Source organism: Lactuca sativa, chromosome 1, assembly GCF_002870075.4.
Source record: "Lactuca sativa cultivar Salinas chromosome 1, Lsat_Salinas_v11, whole genome shotgun sequence".
Taxonomy (NCBI): domain Eukaryota; kingdom Viridiplantae; phylum Streptophyta; class Magnoliopsida; order Asterales; family Asteraceae; genus Lactuca; species Lactuca sativa.
In genome coordinates, this window is record NC_056623.2 from 127347037 (window position 1) to 127370892 (window position 23856).

General features: G+C 35.1%; 1 protein-coding gene across 3 annotated transcripts in view; it reads right to left on the reverse strand.

Moving 5' to 3' along the window:
- Positions 1-8171, reverse strand: part of LOC111893500 (disease resistance protein RPV1) — a 31621-nt gene extending 23450 nt beyond the window's left edge. The window contains exons 1-8 of one of the 3 annotated variants that reach the window (XM_023889565.3): positions 7913-8171; positions 6241-6992; positions 4243-5374; positions 3831-4154; positions 2852-3751; positions 2106-2772; positions 1431-1501; positions 173-466 (exon numbers count right to left, since the gene is read on the reverse strand). In XM_023889565.3, the coding sequence (XP_023745333.1) occupies positions 434-466; positions 1431-1501; positions 2106-2772; positions 2852-3751; positions 3831-4154; positions 4243-5374; positions 6241-6815 (3702 nt within the window). In that variant the 5' untranslated portion in view covers positions 6816-6992; positions 7913-8171 and the 3' untranslated portion in view covers positions 173-433. Of the gene's footprint in view, positions 1-172; positions 467-504; positions 1335-1430; positions 1502-2105; positions 2773-2851; positions 3752-3830; positions 4155-4242; positions 5375-6240; positions 6993-7912 lie in introns of those variants that run through there. The other 2 variants (XM_023889566.3, XM_052763907.1) reach the window with 2 other exon arrangements.
- Positions 8172-23856: the final 15685 nt, after the last annotated feature.

A 23856-nucleotide genomic window follows, 5' to 3' on the forward strand; every position in this document is an offset into this window, starting at 1 on the left:
AAATAACCAATGAAAAAGATAGAGATTCGAAAAAGGTCTGTATAAACAAGTAGCAGCAAAACATTCAACCGTGAGAATCATAGCAAATCAGCAATCACATTTCAGTCTTTTCTTTCAATCACAACCAACAAAATAACAAACATATAAAGTACATTATGACTTTACACGTGTATTAATTAACTAAAAAACCATTAATATTGTTTTCCTCTGTTTTTGGCAATCAAATATACAGCTATCAAAAACAAAAACTGAAAAGATAAATCGTTACCAGAGGTGACAAAAGCCAAACCATCTTAATTATTCAGGAAAAGATTAGGATATAACTCATTGAGTTACATTAGTATTACTATTAGGTTACCCATCTGACTAAATGCATCTATTTTGAATTCAGACAGCCATATACTGCAGCCTCTCTTTCTCAAGTATTTTCATGTTAAGGACGAGACCCTGAAGATTCCCCTTTATCCTACGAAAAAAAGGAAACGTAAGAATATCTTTAACGAAACATAAGTATATAGAGATCTGATACAAAATGCTATGAAAACAGATAGATGGCAATACAATACACCAAGATCTATTTATGTTTGTTTGTACATATATGTGACTCAGCTAAATAAATGTGGGACATGTTAAAGAATAACATCAAAAGGATCAGAACATGTCCATAAAAATAGAAGACTACAATAAATCAATTTTAATACATCAGCTGCGGAGGCATGTAACAGAAACCCTTGCTTGTTAGCAAGTTGAAAAGGCTTCGAGTGAAAAAAGATAAACATTAAATTTATGTCTATTTTTGGAGGTCAAATGTAAATAGTGAGACTTGTAATCTCTTAAGAATACATGATGTTCATGGAGAAGTAGCATAACACTAAAAACTTATTGGTTAAAGTCCAATACAATGTGGTGGAACATTGCCAATGATTGAGGGAATTTAATGACCTCTGGTAGTCAAATAATAGTTCAAGTTTATATAAAGTTTATCAGAGGAAATACACACAATGAACCGAACCCCTGTGCGTTTGCTGTATAATAACCAGAAATAAGGGATGAGGAAAGAAGTTATCATCTATTTGACAATAAATGCTTAAGATATCATGTATTTGACATAAAAACAAACATAAATAAATAAAACCAAAAGACCTTGATAACAACTAAAAACCCTGAATTTAGAGCCCTAAATGGATGAAATAGGGATCCATAATTCCTGACTCTAAGATTAAATAGGTAGAGAAAAATAGACAGATTCCCATCATATCAGCCCAACCACATTTTGATATTGCCATTTCCAAGCATTGATTGAAAGATTATGACTCCTTTTATCTTGTTACATCCTAAACCAATCAAAGATATGATATATATAACATACTTGGATCTATATGTCCTTTATTCATGTAATGAGAGAAAGGTTTGGGTGTCAAAAAGTATACCTCACATGCACGACCAAGTATGTCAGCCTTCCTTGGGGATAAAGCTCTGAACCAATTGTCTTCCTTTTGTTCTGAACACAGATAAAAAGTAATGTATTAATTATTATTCACAAACATCAACTTGGACAAAGTAGTTCGTATTGGGTCCTGATATATTTATGTGATTCAACATATCAAGACTTAATCGGTTAATATAGACCCATTCAGACAGATCACAACTTGGCTCGATTCATCTAAATGGCAGAAGTAGAAATTTTATTATTCATATTTTATAAAAACAAACTCTTATAGTGGAGGTCAATAACATCAACGATAAATGGGTGGATTTGGGCGTGAAACATTTATTTATCTCCTAAAAAAAGGGTCATTATCCATCTATTTAAAGAATATTTATCAAAAATCACATCCACCTTGACATTCAGGGCCGTGTGCAACAAATTTACAAAGATAGGGAAACACTCTACTGTCAGGAAGAAAAAATCTGTCGTAGGAATTTGATTTGTCATATTTTACAAGAACAAACTCTTATAGTTTAGGTCAATAAAAGCAATGATAAATGGGTGGTGGATTTAGGTTATATGAAACATTTATATATCTACTAAAAATAAATGGGTCATTGGTCAGATCATTACACATAAGACATGACAATAAAATATTTTATTAAATGACATCTACCTTGCCATATGGGCGCATCTGGAACGAACTGACGATGATATGGAGACATATAAATCCCCAAATCAAAAAATCGGATGTTGTTTAGGAGGTATTGCCCTGTTGTAATTTGAAAAGGAGAGAGATCTCCACCAATTATGTGATTCCATGACTTGTAATAACCCAATGCATCTTCTTCATCATTCTTCTCTCCATCTTCATACACAAGACTCACCCCACACTCCTTTACAACTTCTATAAAATGGTCATGCCTCAGCCGTGTAACAACAGTATGCCTCTTTGGTGTAACAGTGATAGTAATGTGGTCACCAGCTTCCATCTCGTTCTTCCCAAACATCCAATGACTTAATATCACCCAACAATTCGGATCTTTACTAAATCTATCCACGGAACGTTCGTATATCCACATATGGTTTTTTGTTATATTACTAATTGTCATCATTGTCGTCGGAGGGAGAAGATCATCAACTGATAAATCCAACCCCTCATCGGGAAGGTTTAATGTGTGCAGAGAGCAGAAGTTGAGTCCTGTAATGTTGTTTGGAGATGATGATGATGATGACGGGATGGTAAATGATATTGACGGCCCCACACTTCTATGCCTAACCCAACTCGGCATCTCCTCCGCCTCAAAAACCGTGCTGAGTATTCCAAATTCATAAATCATCATCTGCCAAATACAAACCACCATAATAATTACATTATATGTCTTCACATAAACACATGCAGTTAAGTTAACTAGACAAAACCTGGATTTCAGACTCTGAAGAATTAGTTCCCACACGCCTTTCATTGAGGAAGTCTAAATTAGTCCAGCCCAAGCTATGCAATACCTTTTCTTCAACAGTCATCATTTCTTGGATTTTGATGATACCTTCAATTTCGTAATCGTTCAACCCAATTGTACGATATATCCAGTCTACCCAGTCTATTGACAAACGAAGTGGGGACATTTCTGGAAGAAATGCAACTTTGTCTGTATGATAATAATTAGTAACATCAAGAAACAACTTTTTTAGTGTACGTGGAGGATACTCGACTGACTTCAAATTTCTACAGTCCTCCATACTAAGTATCTCAAGTCTAGGAAGGGTTCTCACACAACTAGGCATGGAATTGATAGGATTTTCATCTAAATATAATTCCTTTAACATGGATAGACAACTGAAGTCCATGGGAAAGGATTCATTGGATAGCTTATTATTTTCCAGTGACAACCTTACTAAAGACCTCGGTAAAGACATTGCAGAGGACTTCAAATCACGTGGTATACCACCCACAAAGGCTCTGTTTATGCCAATGTTGGTAACCGTGCACATTTCCAGTGAATCCATATCTATATTCTTGATTCGAGATTCACCAAGATTACAACCATCTAACAACATTGTTTCAACCTTGTTTAACATGCCTATATTTCTTGGAAGTTTTTCAAGTTTCATGCAGTAGCTCAGATCGATGAGGATAAGTCCAACACATTGCCCAATTGATTCACAAACATCAACCAAACCAATGCAATTTCTAAGCATCAATCTTTCAAGTGCAGGGAATTGGTCAAAGTCACCAACACTATGAAGTTGTTTGCAGAAACTTAAATTAAGAATCTTCAGTGAACCAAACAACCTTTTCTCTTTTAAGCACGATCCATCCAACTACAAAATAGAAATAAGTTAGTATCGTATTGAATTTCATCAACTCACATGCATGACTAGTAAATGAAGATAACTTTACCTTTTTCCTGTTCTCAAGTCGTTGTGGATTGCTATAACAACTGACAAATGATTCAATATTGCTATATGACATATCAAGGGCAACCACATTCTGCATAGGTAACTCTAAAGGCATAGACTTAAAACGAAACCCATTCATACACAACCATTTTATTTCTTCTGGAAAGTTCTCATAAGACCCATTCATGTACACATAATTGAGTTGCAGTAGCATCAAATTATCCATGTTACTTAATGCATCTGTTTTCAGCTCATACGATGCTCCCAACTTCTCTTTCTCAAGCATGCGCATGTCAAGGGCAAGGCCCAGAAGATTTCCCTTACCCTAAGAAGAAACAGAATGCAAATAAACAAATTAGGCGATACAAAGTATTTTGGACATGCATAATACTAAAAGCATAATGGCTTCTTACCTTTTTTCGTTTCAACACTCTTAATGAATCCATATGACACCATAATCGACTTCGCTTCCATGGTTTATCAGGTGATTCTTGATGTACTTCGAATCTTCCCATCTCTTGAACCAACTGATGCATCTTCAATTCATTATTCCATCCGATACTAAGAAGACATCTGTCAATGAGATTCGTGATTCCGGATCTCGTGTCTATATCACATGCCTCTAATATTGTTTCACTAACATATCTATCTGTTCCAACAAAAAAACAAGCAATATGCTTAAACAATTCCTTATCGTTTTTGGATGGCAAAGAGTTGAAGCTCATTCTCAAGACATTATTTATATGATCATTTGTTTCTTTCTTTAGCCCTTTTATGCACCCTTCCCAATATGCCACACCTCGATTATGAAGAACCTTGCCCAAAACTTCAAGAGCCAATGGATGTCCTTGACAATACTCCAAAAGCTTATTTGACACCTCTTCATAACCTTCCTTGGGATGCTTGCACATGAATGCATGGGAACACAAAAGTTGTCGTGATTCAGTCTCATTTAAGCCATGAAGAAAGTGTTTTGTATGTTTGGGTTTAATGTTTTTTTTGAATAGTGCACAACTCTCTGTCAACCATCTGTCCTTTGTTGTTATTATAACTTTGCTTCCAGGATGAAAATCTTTGCTTCCAAGTAATGCATCCAACTGATCAATACTATTGATATCATCGAGAACAAGAAACACCCTTTTACGAGCTATTGCATTCTCTATTATTGATGTGTATTTTGAAACATCATAAATTTGAATTGAACTTGTTTTTGAAATGTCACCACACAGTTGTATTTGTATATCAAGCAGCCCGGTATATTTTCCATCACATCTCCTAGTAATATCTTCAATATAACTGCTTTTGTGGAATTCATGCCAATATAGCCCATAGACATGTTTGGCTAAACATGTCTTCCCCATCCCACCTATACCCGAAATGGTGAGTATGTCTACCGTATGTGAGGATCCATCTTTCAACCATGAAGTGATGAAGTTAATGGAAGACTTCATCCCAATAAGTAGTGGCTGAAAACTCTGTAATAATGGTACATGTAATCTACGGTAGATGTCCTTCACAATTTCTTTAATAAACTCTGTCTCAAACCTGAAACTTAATGTAATAAGAATTACAAAATACAATGCACAAAACTAACAAACCAGATTTGGAGATTTCTTTTATATAAAGATCCAAATCAATATTATATGACAAGTGTTAGTGTTAGATATATGTAGAATAGGATTTATTTGCTTTTAGGTTACTTTATTTGTATTTTCATGTTTTAGGTACACTAGTTGATTTATAAATGAGGGTTTAACTTGGTTATCAATGACAAGATAATATTCCAGAAATCTATTCCTTCGTAGCAACTATTAGTTTAAAACTTTTAATCAAGTTCTTCGCATCAAAACATATTGTATTTTCATTCTAACCATATACTATCTAATGTGTAAGCCCGTAAATATTTATGTATAATAAGACCAAAACTACCAATGTAATACAAGTTTTCATAATGGGCCATGTAACTTCACTGTGTTTTTACAAGAACATCAAACTTAACTATCAATGATGTGAGTCTTAAAAAAATGCCTGTAGGTTATCCTTTACTACTTACAACAGAAGTTATTTATCATAAAAGAGAGTCTGATTTGAAGGTAGTATGGTATAACTAATAGTAGATGTATAGAAACCAACTCAAAATTTGCTTCTTAATAAAAGGGTCGACTATTTATTTATGCAACAACACTTCGCCTTTTTCCCAATTTATGCAACAATGTTAAATTTATATAAAATATACGACATTTCGTCCTTTTCCCGATTTTATGTAACAATGTTATATTTATACAAAATATGCATCTTAGTTATCCTACTGTGTCAAATGTATGTCTGTTTGATAATATTAAAAAAAAATACCAAAATGCATAGGGTGAAGATGATATTGACATTTTTCATATGGGTGAATATGTGGTTACCTGCCATTTACGTCATTTCCTTTTAAATTAGCAACTTCGATAAGTGCTTTATTCCATTTCTCTATCTTTTGAGCCCATTGACTTCTTTTATTTTCATCTGTCTCTTCATCCATTTTCTGTTTATGCTTAGCCATTGCATCTCCAAAGCTACTTTGTTGCTTTCTGACATGGGTGGGCTCCACATGATAAAATATGGGGATGACAATGTGGTTGGATGTGATACGCTGCTCAAGGATCAGCACCAATTCATCCAGACACCATGTTGAAGAAGCATAATTCTTAGACAACACAATAATAGAAGCCCGAGATGCCTTAATTGCACTCTCCAATTCTGGTTTCAGATCTTCCCCTGTTTCAATCTCTTCATCGTCCAAGAAGGTATTGATATTGGCATCTAGAAGGGCCTCATACAGATAATTAGTAAAACTAAGACGAGTGTCAACACCTCTAAAACTTAAAAATACATCATATCTATGATCCTGAGTTGATGAACTAGGACCACAAGTTGATGAACTAGGGCCATGAGTTGATGAAGAAGATGAAGATCCTTCTGGAAGTTCAGATAGAAGAACCATTATGAGTTACGTGTTGATGAATCTTCACCCTTCCCACGATTTTGAGTATTTATTTGAACTTAAGGGTGTATGTAAGTAAGCTTTGAAACTACTCCACAGGTTATCGATAATGTAAGTTGGTTTCACCGGCTTTCGTCACTTGTGCTTCAATGTCAGGATCCAGTATATATATAATGCCTGTACAAAAATTCAAATTATTAGTATTAACAATATGCAACCTAAATCTAGTCAAACAACTTAAACCTCAATAATAATATTAAAAATATCTTTGAGTTCCTCAAAACTAAATCTTTTAAGTAATTAAAATACAATACATATGCATCTCCAAACATTGCCATGTGAGCTAATATTCTTAGAAAATGTTTAAATCTCACTATATGAACTCTAATTGTATTAATATGGAAATATTACACACTAACTTTGAGTTTAGAGTTGATATTGGAGCTATATATTGCATAATGTGTATATGTGTGTTTTAACCCTTGATTTACTTTTCGTGCTCAAAGTTGATTCATAGCTTTAACTGGTACTAACCTGGGTTCTTTTTTTTGTGCAAGGGACGTATGGGAATCAATCAAAGAGAGACTGCTCTTACTTCAAACAGAAAAAGGTATAGCTAAGTATATATTGATACAGAGTAACAATTACATTGCCACGGGAATTATTTAGAAGTCAGTTACTCAGCTAATAACTAATTGAATTGGTTAACCTATATTCCCAGATAAGTTTGGGTGCAAAAAAATATCGAACCATTTTATTCATGCTTTCTCTAGATATCAACAAAGAGTAATTTGAAGATCCAAACAGAAAAAAATAATAATAATAAGCTTCTTGGCATACAGATCCCCAAAATTCCTTGAAGATATAAAGGAATTAAGGAAAGTAATTTTGGAGGGTTGAAGAATTTCCCACTGTGCAGGAATTTCTGTTCGTCATTCTGCACAAGTGGACTTTACTCTAAATGGTATATAAAATAAAACAAAAGTAATTGAAATAGAAAAAGAAATTCAATCACATGTTCACGAAATAAACAAATGATTATGATTTTGATTTATGAGTAATACGAATGAAATAGTCAAACAATATCTAAAACTTACTTGTAACAACGTGGCTTCGTAGTCAGCTGCCTACAGAAACACAAGGAGATCTGAAGCAGCGAGGATTGAGGATGAGTCAACAGTGACGAGGCTGTGAAAGATGACTGAAAGCTACAGACCGAATGGCGGTAAGTCGGCAGGGAAATGGTGAGTCAACAGTGAAGGGAGATCGCCAGAGAGGAGAGTCAACGAGGATGATGGCTTTTCCTTTTGGTTTATGATCGAGAGGCTTCAGGGGTGTGAGTTTTTCTTTTTTATTCTTTAAGTAAACATATTTATAAGGAAAACGTAAATTCCAAGAAAGTGCAAAAATCTTTCAAAATAAACATATTTATTAGGGCAGGGTAGATTCTAGGAAAATGCTTAAATAGTTAAATAGCCACGTGCACTTTTTATAAGTAGTGACAATTTCTTAAATTAATGTATAGAAGGTAGTGATATATAGTGGGGTTAATATTATAATACAATTTTATCTTGTTTCAATAACCTTTATACTTTTTCAATTTTTGGCTCCAATCATTTTAGCATGTTTATGGATCTATTGCAACTGTAATAATAATAAAAAAAGTTAAACGAACTTTTTTTTATTTAAAAGAAACCTCTTATATTTGATTAACTTTTTCGTTTTGGCTATAATTAATTGTTTAAGGTGATCTTAATGTAGAAAGATGGAGGTTTTTAATGTAGAAGGATGGAGGTTTGGTTGTATCTATGTTTCCTAGTTTGAAAACGGAATGTTTTATCAAGGGCGGAGCTAGGATTTAATATTAAGGGGCTCACAACGTAATAATATATTTAAAATATAATGTTATACCCGAATAAAGTAATAGGTCTAAAATTTTAAAAGAAAAAACCACAAAGAATTAAAAATTTGTCTCCATTAACCTCAATCTTCAAATGTTTTCAACTAACTAAAAGCATCGACTCATATTTATCCATTAACATGCAAGTATTAAAATAAGTAATTATAACATAGATTCATATGGTTCATAATATATATATATATATATATATATATATATATATATATATATATATATATATATATATATATATATATATATATATATAAACATAAGAATAGTACCTTATGCACTTTAAGTTGTACTCGTCTTTGTTTAATGGAATAGAAATCATCTATAATATCATCCGTAGGAAATGTATCAGCAATCTCTCTCTCTCGATGTTAACAAGCAAACAACTTTTAAGAAAATCAACATTCATGGTATTTCGGAGACGTGTTTTCACAATTTTCATTGCTGAAAATGTTCTTTCAGATGTCGCGATAGAAACAGGGAGAGTCAATATAAGACGAATCAATCTATCAAGCAAAGGATAAGTACCTGACTTTCTTATTTCATGTAGGCCTCTACACAACTCAGAAACTGTAGAATAATTTTTCAGTTGTGGGTGATTTTGGACATCTAGTTCATAATGTTGTAACTCAAGTTTCAACAAATTCATTTCATGCTCTGTAAAAAGTCCATAGGATAATATGATATTGCCAATTTACATATATCCTCAAAATTTAAGGATTTTCTTGGATCTAACATAACACTGAGACGGAGAAGCTCTGTTGCAGACTCATTAAATCTAGAGTTCAACTCTTGCAATTGACTAGCAATAGCAGCAATGAATAGTTCAACTCGGCAGTGATGCTCTGTGGTTGTATTGTCTTTGTCATGACGTTGGCAATTACATATCTATAAGTTTCATTCATGTTAGGGACAAGAATGTTATTTTTCTCACAAAAACAAACGACTTGGTCCAAAAGCGATTGCCAACCTTCATCTCTCAACTTTTGAATCAATATTTTTGTTGTAGAAACCAAGGATAGAGCATTAACAATATCAATAGATTTTTGGTGTAAAGTTTGGCAAAGCTTGTCACTTATCCCCATTATTTCTTTCATCATGTGCATAACAATGACAAAATCAAATGAAAATGCATGTGTACGTGCATATGCCGCATCACCTCTTTGAGAAGATGTAGAACCTTTTATAGCAATGTCATTCAATACTACACAAGATGGACCAAACAATCTCATCAAACTGCATATTGATTTGAAATGAGAACTCCACCTAGTATCTCCAGGCCTCTGCTGTGTTTGTATTTCATTGATGCCTTTTCCACTCTCAATTTCTCCGGCCTCAGTTAAATGAGAAATTTCAGCAATTTGAGCATCTTGAAGTTGATCATTACGTTTGGAAGAAGAAGATATGACATTAACTACAAAGTTTAAGGTCTTAAAGAAGATATGTACCTCAGTCACATCTTTAGACGCTACAACTAGAGCCAATTGTAGTTGATGGGCAAAAAAATGTATATAATAAGTCTATGGACATTCCTTTAATAATAAAGGTTGCAACCCATTCCATTCTCTACGCATGTTACTAGCCCCATCATATCTTTGACCCCGAATATCTTGAACACTAAGTTTATGATAAGATAAAGAACATAATATCTCATTTTTCAAGGTCAATGAAGTTGTACCTTTAACATGAATTAAGTCCAAAAATCTTTCTTTCACATGCCCATCTTGGTCGACAAATCTTAAAACAATAGTCATTTGCTCTTTCTTAGATTTATCTTGAGACTCATCAACTATTAAACAAAATTTTGACATCCCGATTACATCATGAATTGCTTTTTGTACATTTGTAGTTAAAACATGTAATATTTCTTTTTGGATATCTGGTGATGTGCACTTTGCATTTTGAGGAGCATTTTCTAACACAACATCAGCAACAGTCTTGTTATAAGAAGCAAGGAACTTTATTAATTCAAGAAAATTCCCTTGATTTCTTGAGTTAGGTCATTCATCATGACATCTCAAAGAACATCCCTGAAACGTGAGCCATTTAATGGCTTCAATAGAAACTTTAAGGTGTAGTCTATTCTCTATAACTTGATTAGTAATTTGCTTCTCTATCACATTCTCTATGTGTCATAACTAGTTTTTTAGATCTTCATAGCATCTAACAGAAAAATGATGTCCCGAGGCTGGAGTCTTACCTTCATGTACGATGAAAGCACTGTCTTTACCACAATTTACCTTTTTCCATTTATTAAACCCTGATATGGCAAATGTATCTGAACCTACTTTGCCAATAGGTTTTTTTTATTGAAAAGGAAGTAAGGGAAACAAAATGCAACATCTTTTTTCTCAGAATATTCCAACCACCAAAAATTCTTGAACCAAGCTTGTTGAAAACTGCACATAGATCCTCTAGGACCACTAGGATTGAATGGATACCATGGATTTTATCACCAAGCTTCCCAGGACCGCACGAGGGGTAGATTCGATATGGGTAGTAGTGGATCAGTTGACGAAGAGTGCTCATTTTATCCCGATCCAGGAGAGCATATCGGCAGAAAAGTTAGCCGATATCTATGTGCGTGAGGTAGTGGCATGTCATGGAGTGCCGGTATCGGTGGTGTCAGACCGAGACGTCCGTTTTACATCCAGATTCTGGAAGCGGATTCACGATGAGATGGGTACTCGTCTCCATTTCAGCACCGCTTTCCACCCTCATACGGACGGACATAGCGAGAGGACGATTCAGACTCTCGAGGACATGCTCAGGGCATGTGTTCTAGACTTCGGTGGCAGTTGGGATACGTATCTTCCGTTAGAGGAATTTTCGTATAACAATAGTTATCATGCGAGCATTGATCGACCTCCCTTTGAGATGCTTTATGGGAGGAAGTGTAGGACCCTGATTTGTTGGGGCGAGGTCGGTCAGCGGGTCGTTGGGAGCACAGAGGTGGTCCTCAAGACGACCGAGTTGATTCAGCAGGTCCGTAGTAGACTGCAGACTGCGCAAAGTCGGCAGAAGAGCTACGCCGACAGGAGGCGTTCAGACTTGGAGTTCCGGATGGGCGATATGGTCCTTCTAAAGGTCTCACCCTGGAAGGGTGTCATCAGGTTTCGGAAGAGGGGCAAGCTGGTCCCTAGGTTCATTGGTCCTTTCAGGGTTTTGGCTCGAGTGGGTCGGGTTGCTTATCGGTTGGATCTTCCAGTAGAGCTTAGCCAGATCCACAACACTTTCCATGTGTCGCAGTTGAGGAAGTGTTTGGTGGATGAGTCAGCAGTTGTTCCCTTAGAGGATATTCAGGTTTATAGCAGCCTGAATTATATTGAGAGGCCGGTCGCGATTTTGGACCAGAAGACAAAGACCTTGAGGAACAAGGCAATTCAGTTAGTGAAGTTGCAGTGGCAGCACCGGAAGGGGTCTGAGTGGATGTGGGAGGCTGAGGAGGAAATGAGACAGCACTACCCGGAGTTATTTGCAGATTCAGCCGTAGCAGACTTCGAGGACGAAGTCTGAGACAAGTGGGAGAGAATTGTAACGCCCCATCTCTGGTATGTTGTTTCTGTGGCATTTATTTAGAAGTTTTCTAGAGGGACTCGGCGAGTCTATGGCCTGACTTGTCGAGTAGGGTCGAGATTTCGAGCACGTGTTAGTCGGCGACTCGGCGAGTCCATATTCGGGACTCAGCGAGTCCGCCTACCAGGTAGAAACCCCAAATCCTCGGGTTTGCACCCTATTTAAACCACCTTATGAGCCCCAAACTCGTCCCCTTCACCCTCAGAGCATCATTTAGCAAACCCTAATCATTTCCTTGAGTAATTGAGCATTTCTTGTGTGAATCTTGAAGTTTTGAAGAGAAGAAGGAGGCTAGATCCAAAGGAGAAGAAGAAGATCCAAGGTCTTGCACCCATTTCAGAGTTTATTGAGGTATCAACCGAATTCCTTCTGTTTCTATGATTGATTTCTCTTTCACAAGCATATTTAGCCTCTTTTAGCCATTTCTTAGCTTGTTCTTAGTAGAGAGATCACATTAGATTGATTAAGCCTTCAGATCTAGCCATGTTTCAGTTCCAAAATCGTAGATCTATCACCTTTATAGAGACATTTTGCATGATAGCCCTAGATCTACTCTTCTAAGTGCCTTTTTAGCTTTTGTATCCCTTTTCATGCGTATGTACACGTAAAGTTGGAAACTTTACATGGTAAACAAGCCTTAGAAACTCAGATCTATAAATTGTATGCGGTGGTTTTGAGCAGAAGCGAGTTTTTAGTAACTGCATGCATGTGACTCGGCGAGTCGTTCTTCAGACTCGGCGAGTCAGGTCGCGAGTCCCCGATCTTTCCCTTTGAGTGATTCCGAGTGGGGACCAGTGAGCAGTAGGATGGACTCAGTGAGCCGGAGGTTAGACTCAGTAATGGAGGGACTCGACGAGTTGTTCATACAACTCGGCGAGTCCAAGACAATCTTCTTAGCTCGAAGAACAACTCGTCGAGTTGTTCATATGACTCGACGAGTCGGATGCAGATTGCCTGAGTTTTTGAATCAAGAGGGTACCCGTCTAGTCGATGCCATACTCGACGAGTAGCCGCGAGTAGGGTTGAGAAGTGAGACTAGAGACTTGGCGAGTTGGCGGCCCAACTCGGCGAGTCAGGTCAACTGTAGGTTGACTTTGACCGGGAGAGTTGACTTTGACCAGGGGTAAAAGAGTCATTTTACCCAATGCAGTGATTAGCATATGATTGAGTGTGTTTATGGATTTGTAGCCGGGGAGATACCGGAGCAGCAGCAGATAGCTTCCAGAGCCATACACACGGCAGCCAGTTCACGAGGTGAGTTTCCTTCCGGTAGGAACGGGTCTACGGCCACAATGCCGACCCGTTTAGTTAGCAGTAGTTCCGGACTTCAGTCCGATGCAGTAGTTCAGTATGCTTGATGTCTATGTGATTCAAGCATGTTTATGTGTTATATGTTCCGGACTTCAGTCCGATGCAGTATGCAGTATATGTGCCTATATTAGTTGATATGTGTTATGCTATGTTATGATCAGTCAGTTCCGGACTTCGGTCCGATGCAGGGGACAAGGTCCCAGTCAATTCCGGACTTCGGTCCGATGCAGCTAGTTCCGGACTTCGGTCCGATGCAGTGGGCAAGGCCCAGTATGTGCTTTATTTGTTATTGTGTGGTATGTGGTAGTTCGGGGGAGCTCACTAAGCTTCGTGCTTACAGTTTCAGTTTTGGTTTCAGGTACTTCCGCAAGCAAAGGGAAGAGCTCGGGATGATGACATCGCACACACCACATCATCAGTTTTTGTCTTGGGAGTTGATTCAGTTTCTTGATATGTTTTGATACAGTTTTTCTCACAGTATTTTATTATGGTTTTCAAACACGTAATGTATGGCTTTATTATGTGATACTCAGTTTCATGTTTTTTGTTAAAATAAAAATGAAATTTTTGGGTCGTATTTTTGGGTTGTTTCAATTCCTATCAGGTTGTGGGTGTGTATTACGAACATCTTCTTTAATATTATCACTAACCGGATGCAATTGTCGGTCACACACATCCTCCGTTCGTTTGAAAAAAGAATTGATGGTTCTTTTCTTGCTGATAATTTACCCTATAAATTTATAATTATAATAAACCAAATTATAAAACCATAATTAAATTACTAATTACAAATAACAAAAAATAAAATATGCAATAAGTATTAAAAGTTACCTTCTTAATTAAATAATTGAAATCGCTTGATGTAACGTGTTTCCGGAAAACAATTTGTTACTTAAAATTTAACCTCTTATCCTCTTCGATGAATAACAGTAGCCACACCTTGTCTTGAACCCTTGATAAAGCATCGATTAATAACCCTTTTTTTATAAACAAATGGGGGTATTTTGCTATTGTTATTGATTAATATTTGATTACCACTTAAATAAAATATATATGATGGCGACAGTAGTTAAAAATAGACATGGGCCTCAATCCTCATAATTCTACTTATTTGTATATATAATATAAAATAATTTTTTCAAATAATGAAAGAAGGGGCTCAAACCAAATCACTTAACCGAAGTGGCTAATATTTTATTGTTGGAGATTTTTTTTATCAAGAAAATAGCTACAATTGAAAATAGATTGGGGGGGGGGGGGGGGGGGGGGGGGGGGGGGGGGGGGGGGGCAGAACACCTAACAACCCCCAACCCCTCTAGTACGTCCGCCACTGTGTTTTATATTTGCTAATTACTTGACTGAAATTGTATAGCTGTTTGCACATCTACTACTTTGAAGCATTGACGGATCTAGTATATATCGCGGGGTAGCACAGGATACCCCTTAAAAAATTTAGTAGTGTCATTTTTTCGGATTTTTTTTCTTATTGTGTACTATGCGATTTTTTTTTTGTCAGGATACCCCTTTACCTTTACTTTGTTCATGGATTCGCTACTATTTGAAGATTGAAGGTTGTATGTCTATTAAATTGGGTGGCATCTGATCACAAATGCTTTTATACATGTTAGTTTCAAGACCAAAGGATTTCATCTACTACTTGGAGACTACAACTTCTTCTTTTGCTAAGAAAAGGTTTCTTAGTTAATTTGAAAATGAATAATAATGCAACGTCTAAGGAAATTGTTGATTATGCTCTTATCTACATGTCTGTATAGCACGAAAAATGACTCTTAAAGGAATCTAATAAGATTTTAGTTTTTTTAACAAGAATATATTTTTTGTTTAGGAAATAGCTAGCGAGGGGCAACAATTACATGATGTATGTATTCCTTGTGTGATTCAATACAACACTTTAACCCACAAAAGGTTTCACCTTCACTAGCTCTAATTCTAAGTCAATGTTACATCACTTACTAACTGGACGTAGAATGATTATAATTGTTGACTAGGCTTTCAAGAGTCAAGATCAAGAAATGATTGTTCTTGTTATTACAATATAACAAGTAAGGTAATCATCTAATCTTGTTTCTTATGTGAATTTGGAAATTGTATGCTAGTATATAGGATTATTGCTTTAGTGTTCATATTTGTATGTTCAATAGAGAAAAAAAAATTAGATCCAAAGCAATTAGGGTTGCATGTGCACCGTATGAATATTGTAATGTTCAAAACCCAGAGCCTAAGATGTTTTTCAATTGAACTGATGCTAGAGTGTACTGTCCAAAGTAACTAAAAATCGTTTTTCTGCTGTCTGATGCAGGAACTCGACGACTTCTTTGCCTAACCCGACGAGTTAACTCGTCTGGTGCCAAATTTTTCGAATTTCAGATAAGTTTTTGACTTGGATAACTACCATAACTAGGTTTTATTGCCTAAAATCGATTTTTATAAATGGTTATCTTCATCAAAATCAAAGAATTTGGTTAATTATGGATAATATAAGATTATTTTGATTCAAGGATTTAACCTAGTAATTTTGAAAAAAAATTAAATTACACCCTCGTGGTTTTATAGTTTAAATTTGAAATTAAGAGTTTTAATTTTTGGAACTTTAAATGGTTAAACCCTAGTATTTTGAAAAGTTTCAAAAGTGCACCCTTTGGTTTTATATTTTAAAATTTAATTAAATAGCTTTAATTTTGAAATCTTAAATTTAGAACCTTGGTATTTTTGAATAGTTTAAAAATACACTCTCATGGATTTTATTAAATTAATTAAGTGTTTAATAAAAAGAGAGAATTAATAAATTCTTAATAATAACGTTTAAATTTAATTAAATTAAAAGTCTAATTTATAAAAAGATTAAACCACAATGTATTTAAAAAAGTTTAAAATACACTCTTATATTATATAAAATTAAAAGTCTAATATATTATATATGTATAAGAAAATGTCAGTCTTACCATTAGTAGACCTCATTCACGAAAGTGATCTATAATGGGTGTTTAGGGAAGTGATATTGTCATATTTATACATGTTTTTAGGAAATATTATTTATATTTTTATTGATATTTTGGTTATTTGTTAGGGTGCAAAGTCACTCTTGGATGTAGTTTTATGGCTTGCCTTCTTGTATGTGTAAATGGGTTGAGTCTTTCCTATAAATAGGAAGTAAGTGACTCGCTTTATGTAAGGAACCATTTGGAGTGTTAGACTAGAGAGAGAAATTATGTACAAACTCATTTGTATATCCTTTCTAGATCTAATATGAGCTTATAAAGAATTATTTACTCCTTGTGTTCTTGAGTTTGCATGATGATTCACTAGATCTTTTCTTATTCCACACATGCCATCATAATCAACACCACTATATTATTTGCATTGAATAATGGTACTTATAAGCTTTAATTGTTCTTTGCAGCCAAAGAGAAGCATGGTCGGTGAAAAGGACTAAAATTGACAAAGCATGGAAGTTTGGAGGCTTGGAGAGTAAATGAGAAGGAAACTTACGTAATCAGCTAATATTCACATCGTGAGGATTATAAATTCACGACATGAGCATGAATCTTCCAGAAGATTAACAACGCGAAGAGGAGTCCTTAGCCAACACGGATATCTACTATTCATGTCGTGAGAGATATCACGACATGAGTGCGGAAAAATCAGAAAGTATATAACTTCTTGCTCATTACGAATGAGGAGACTTTTGGCTACCTTAGAGGGTTCCTAGAGTGTAACATCCCATTTAAATATAATAATTTAAGAATAATCCCGGAACCCCGAGAAGCGATTTCTATTATTATCATATGTTATTATAGTCCAAAATCTGATAATAATTATCTGGGAGTCGTTTTCGGGAAGCCAAATGATAGGATTTGAATCTCCAGGGGCTAAAGTATAATTTTGGGATTTAATTTGTAAAGATTTATGGAAACATGGACTAAATGGTAAGTTTTGGACCAAACTTGAAAAGGGATTTTGCATAGGAACGGCCATTTGGTAACAATTGGATCAAATTTGAAGGAAAAACAAGATGGAGGGGCTTGTTCTGTCGTTATGGGAAAATGTTATAAGGGAGTCAGGGTATAAAACCTGTTACCCTCTCAAACCCTAACCCTAGATCGGATATGATGCAGCCGTCACCACCCTCTCCACCCTTGTTTCCCCCCAGCCGCCATTACCCTCTTCTTCCTCCTTCTCCGACTCCGGCGCTGCACCACCACCTGTTGCTCTTGTGTTTCCGACCAACAAAGCCAACCAATGTCGCCCGTAGCCACTTGTGATGTCATCAATGTTGTTCTAGCGTCCCCTATCGACGACTCCCTTCCAGCAGGTGGTTGCCTCCGCTACGCCGAACCACCACCAGTCGTAGCGCGATTGTTGCTGCCATGGCTGCCGATAACGGAGTTGTCGACAACAAGATCGATAGCCACCAAGTCGAGGACCAACGAAGGACGTCGTGGCCACTGCTGTGACGGGCATGACAACCTCCCTACTGTTAATCACATTCTCTCTCTCTCTCTCTCTCTCTCTCTCTTCGTTCCGTTCAGGCCACTGCAAGCGGTAGACTATTGATGGACCATCCAAGAATAAGTTAATGGACCAAAGTAATTAGATGGGCTTTAGGATAAGGCCCATGTGAGGAATTGGGCCCAATTTGGAAGATTGGGCCATATGTTGGGCCATGGCCCATTACTTGACCTTTGGGCTTTTGTAGTGTGAGTTGGACTTTGAGCTTGGAACCCAATTATTAATTGGGTATTGTTTGATGGTGACAGTTCGGGAATCTGTCAATCAGCAGCTGGAGCGTACCTGCGGGACTTCAGCAGTGCCAGGTGAGTTCTCCTCACTATATCAACAGGGTTTAAGGCACCAAGGCCAGTCCTTTTTGAGTTCTCCTCACTATATCAACAGGGTCTAAGGCACCAAGGTCGGCCCTTTATGGATTGTATACGGATTATTACATGTTATGCTTACTGATTTATATCCTGGTAGTTAGGATGGTGATATGCTATGCTTTAGTAACCTGTAGGTCGATATCCTAGTTATGGGATTGTTGTTATGCTTTGTAATTTGTTGGATCGGTTTGACTGTTATATATATATATATATATATATATATATATATATATATATATATATATATATATACATGACAATGTTATATGATGTCTATGTGCACATGTTTCTCCTGGTTATATGATGATGCTATGTTAGTGACCGGTTAGGTCTGTAATCCCGGTTATTGGGATGTTGCTGTGAATTGTGATCTGTTAGATCGGTTTGATTGTTATATGAAATGAGTTAGCGTATGATATTTATGTGCACATGTTTGTTTGATTGACGGTTGGGTTGAGGCGGTCCTGCTTTGTGCTGTAGGCCAACATACCCGACGAGCGGTACGAATAGGTTGTAGGCCCTGCGTGGCGGTCCAGACGTGCCGAAGGCTCGAAGAGCAGTCCAGATAGACTGAAGGCCTGTGAGGCAGTCCAGTTAGGCTGATGACTCATTATGCATCTTGTTCTGTAGTGGTTATACGATATGGTTATGTTTGTATGGCATTGGTATTTTGAGGAAACTCACTAAGCTTCGGGCTTATAGTTGTTGATTTTGTTTCAGGCACTTCGGATGATTGTGGGAAGCCGAAGGCGTGATCGTGCACCTCCTCATATTTTCATGATTGATTCTGGGAATACTCTGATGTCTAAACTATTTTATGGTACTCGGTATTTCAGATGAGTGGTACTCGATTGTCACACCCCGCTGAAGCGGAAACACGAGGCGTGGCAGTATAAAGGGTTTCATAGCAAAAGTTAAAAGACAACACCAACCATAGTATTAAAAATCATTACAAATTTACAATGGGTTTGAACAATTTTTACAAGAAATTACAATGAAAATAGAAATACAACACATGCGAATGCTCCTAAAAGTGAAGTGTCCCTAAGTGCCACTTACTCGATAATTCCTAAAAAAGCATGTAAAACGAGCGTCAACTATAAAAATAGTTGGTGAGTACTCACAAATAAACAGAATAATCTTGGTTCCATGGGTTGAAATCAAAGTTTTGATAAAAGTTTCCAATAATACAAGTATATTGTTAAAATGAGTAAATAAGTTTGTAAAAGCAAAGTTCTTTTGTCATCATGAGAGATAAAGTATATTGCCCGAATAAGATGCAACATTCATATTCTCATGGAAGATAAAGTTCGTTACTCAAACGAGTAAACAAGTTTCATTGCTAAAATGAGCTGTCAATTTCGTTGCTACAAGGAGCAAACAATTTCATTGCTAAAACAAGTATATAAGTTTTCAGTAATAAAAGTTCGTTGGTATAATGAGAAACAAAGTTCGTTGCTATAATAAGCGTAAAAGTTTCGTTGCTAAAATAAGTATACAAGTTTCATTGCTAAAATAAGTATACAAGTTTCATTGCTAAAAATATGTATACAAGTGTCGTTGCTAATCATGAGAATACAAGTTTCGTATGTGCATAAAGATTCGTATGTGCATCAAGTTTCCATTCATGAGTTCACAACCCAAGCCTAATGACCGAATCATGCCATATTGACTACTATGTGTATCGCAAACATAGTGTAGAAAATGGTAAAATGCACTCCAGCGAATCGTGGGAGTGAGGAGTTATCTACCTCCTGATAGCGCTATCCATAATAACCATAGGCTCAAAAGAGTTAATGATTTGTGTCTAGAGATTCCAGGGACTTAACCGCAATACCGTCCTCATGAATTAAAGTAACATACACATACATACGAAATATAGCAACCAAGTTTCATACAAGTCAAAATAAATACAACAAACATAAAAATAGTTTAGGACATGCTTTTCCACCCCAAAACATTTAAAAACTGAAAATAGGGGAGTGCGTGAATACTCACAATATGCATTGAGATGATGCAAATGGTGCCTTGACTATGCTCCACTCGTACCACTATCGATTCCTACAATAATGGTATTCGCTAGTGAGTCTCTAATCGAAATCTAACACTAGTATACTTACTACTACAACAGAATTATGCCAATAGTGTGTCAAAATTTAATATTGATAAGTTATAAACATTTTTCTGTTAAAATTAAATTCCAATGAATCAATTGTTATATAACAATTTAAGTGTAATTTCTCACTATTGAAATGTTAATATTTAACATTTTAAGAGGCGTTCCAATGATTAAATATTCAAAAAGTAAATCATTTTAGTTCTAAAATATCCCAAACCTTGCATTTCAGTTTTAATTGAAGTCAAACACCTTAAGATAAATTTTCTTGAAATTTTGATTTGTCTAAATATTTTTCACCACTTTAGTTTCTCGAATAACCATAAATTCATGAAAAATAGTAACGAGTTAAGAAAATTCCCCAAAATTTTATATTATTGTTATTAAACATTGCTAAGCTGGGAAAAATATAAAAATGGATTTCCAAGCTGATTAATTATATTTTATGATTTTTGAACATTTATTCCAATAAAAATTGAAATAAATAGAAAATAGTTTCCAAAATTACCCATACTTTTTATTTAACTTTTATTATACATAAATAGTCTGGAAAAAATATAAAAGATATTTTTTAGTAGGTATTTCTATTTTTCCTTGCTTTATCCCCTTAAGTAATCATTAATTGAAGAATAAATAATAAACAGTTAAAATAAATTACCAAAAAAATTTATAACATCATTTACAGTGTAAGTAATCTGGAAAAAATACCAAATGTGGTTTTCATATTGTATAATCCGGTTTGGGTATTTATGTGTATTTAAGTGTATTTAAGTGTATTTAACCTTAGAAAATAGGAGAAAAATAGTATACAGTAGAGAAAAATCATCAAATTTTTATGTAACTCCTACTGTACAACATGATGTTCTGGTAAAAGTTCATGAATTTTGGATAATCAGAACTATTTTTCCTATTTTTAGGCCATTATAATTACAAAAAATTGAGAAAAATAGGAAGACATGATGAAAAATTCTGAATTTATTTTTCTGAGTTTCCCACCACAGGTAAGAGCTGCGAAAATTGTTAGATACAATTTTCACACTTCCTAAAGTGGTTTTGTGATTTATTATACCCAAACGAAAAGAAAATCGGAAATCATACCAAACTGCAACAGAAATTGATGAAATTTAGTGAGGGGTCATTATTCACCATAAGGTTCATCCATGAATTTATTCCGGATTTATTGACCTCTGGAAGTGTTTTATGTGATTTATGCCCTTGGTTTCTAGTAATAATTTTAATAAATCAAAGAAATAATAAAAGCTTTTGGTATTTTACAGATTATCACATGCATGTGAGGGATTTCAAAAGGAAAAATGTTCAAAATTTATTCAGAAGGGAAATAGGGGTATTGTACCCAAACAAGTTAAGAAATGTTGCATGCAATGGTGCATGAGATGTAAATGTGGCTGAAGTTCATGAATTTGTATAGCCCATTCGGTGGGGTTTTAAGCCACGAAATTTCGGCCATAATTCACTGGATATGTTAAGTTTCTAAAGTATTTTTCCCCAGATTTATGGTTGGGTTTAAGGCCATTGATCATACAAGGCAAAAATGGTGATCACAGAAAAAGAGCTGTTTGCACAATCATTTTGTAAAAATTGCCAAAAATCGGATATTTAATATTTTATAGTGAGACCAGTTGGGTTTGAAAGTTAACTCAAAGTATTATATTTCAGAAAAAGAATCACGAATGTGGGTTAAGAAATGAGTGACATATAATAGTTTAAAGTAAGGTAAAGAAATCTGGCAGATTGCATGCATGATGATTGGTTAGAAAAGTGGGTTTTCATCATTTCCTTGAGTAAATCTATTCAAGTGTTTTAAATATATCATGATACACTCATATTTTAGTCATGTTTCCAGAGATCAAAAGATTAAAACTTATCAAAATGTATACATGCATTTATGAACAAAATTTTGTTTCTCAAAAACTCTTAACTTGAGTTTGATGTTTTAGTCCTTAAAATTGATTTTTGCACTAAGATCATGAACGTGCAACCTTGTTTATCATACATGCATGGTGTTAGAACACATCCATGATGTTCTAAAAACCATTTTAACAAAAATAAAACAAGTTTGAAGAAGATGATGAAGTAGAAGTCGGTTTTTGAAGTAAAATGCACATGCATAGCTTAAATCATTGTTGTGGATCTTCAAGAGATGTATGTTCTTTACCTTAAATTTATTTGTGGCTTGAAAAACCCTTATGAATCTCCATAATTTCGTGGTTAAGAGGCTGTGGTTGTGGTGTTTGGAGAAAAGAAATTAGAGAGAAGGTAGAGAGAGTTTTCTAGAGAGACAAAGAAGAGAGATGTGTGTGTGTGTGTGTGTTGGAGAGTCAGAGTGAAAGAGAGATATATGGGAAGAGAGGGGTCCGAAATTTTGAGTATAATAACCCTTTCTCATTCATTTTGTTTTATAAAATTTAAGTCATTTTATAAAATATCTAAATTTTATATAAAATATGCACTAAAATCAAGTTTTTATTCATGAAACCTTGATTTTTGACTTATAAATTAAGGATGAATGTTAATGGCTTAAAATTTTATTTTCCTTGATTATATTTCCCTGAATTTAACTGTTTTAAGAGAATATTATAAGTTTCATAACTATTTTTATAGAATACTTGATGTCAAATTTTATAAAATTTAGGTTTTAGGGCTTTTAGGGTTTTGAAGTTTAATAAACTTCGAATATCAAAATAAATTGAATATTTGAGACTTCAAATTATCTTATGGTATTATAACTCTTTTATATATAAATAATGTTTGTAATTTATTTTAATCGGTTTATTGGCATTCTATGTAGTGATTCCAAGATTCAAGCGAGATTGAGGAAATCAAGTATACTAGTCCTAGTCTTCAACTTTGACTTAAGTTTCTATGAGACTTTGAACTCACTTCTACTTCTAGGTCAAGTGCATGATGTGTGTATATGATTCATAAAAAGGTGTTCGATTCAAAGAGCGACCCGAATATGGATAGTCACTACAGTTAAGTAATTGTAGAATTCACATATCAATGTGAAATCTAAGTACACCATCCATTGTTTCTATCTGTTTCCAAGTTTCTACTAGGTTATAACTTAGCTTCTAATTACTAAGTCTAATATGTGTTGTGCCTATATGTGCAACTATGTCTAGTCAAATCTAGAACCGACTCGAATTTTGATGGTTGTCATATCGGTTGTGACGAATCAGAGGATTTTAGATGGGATGCAAGGATAGG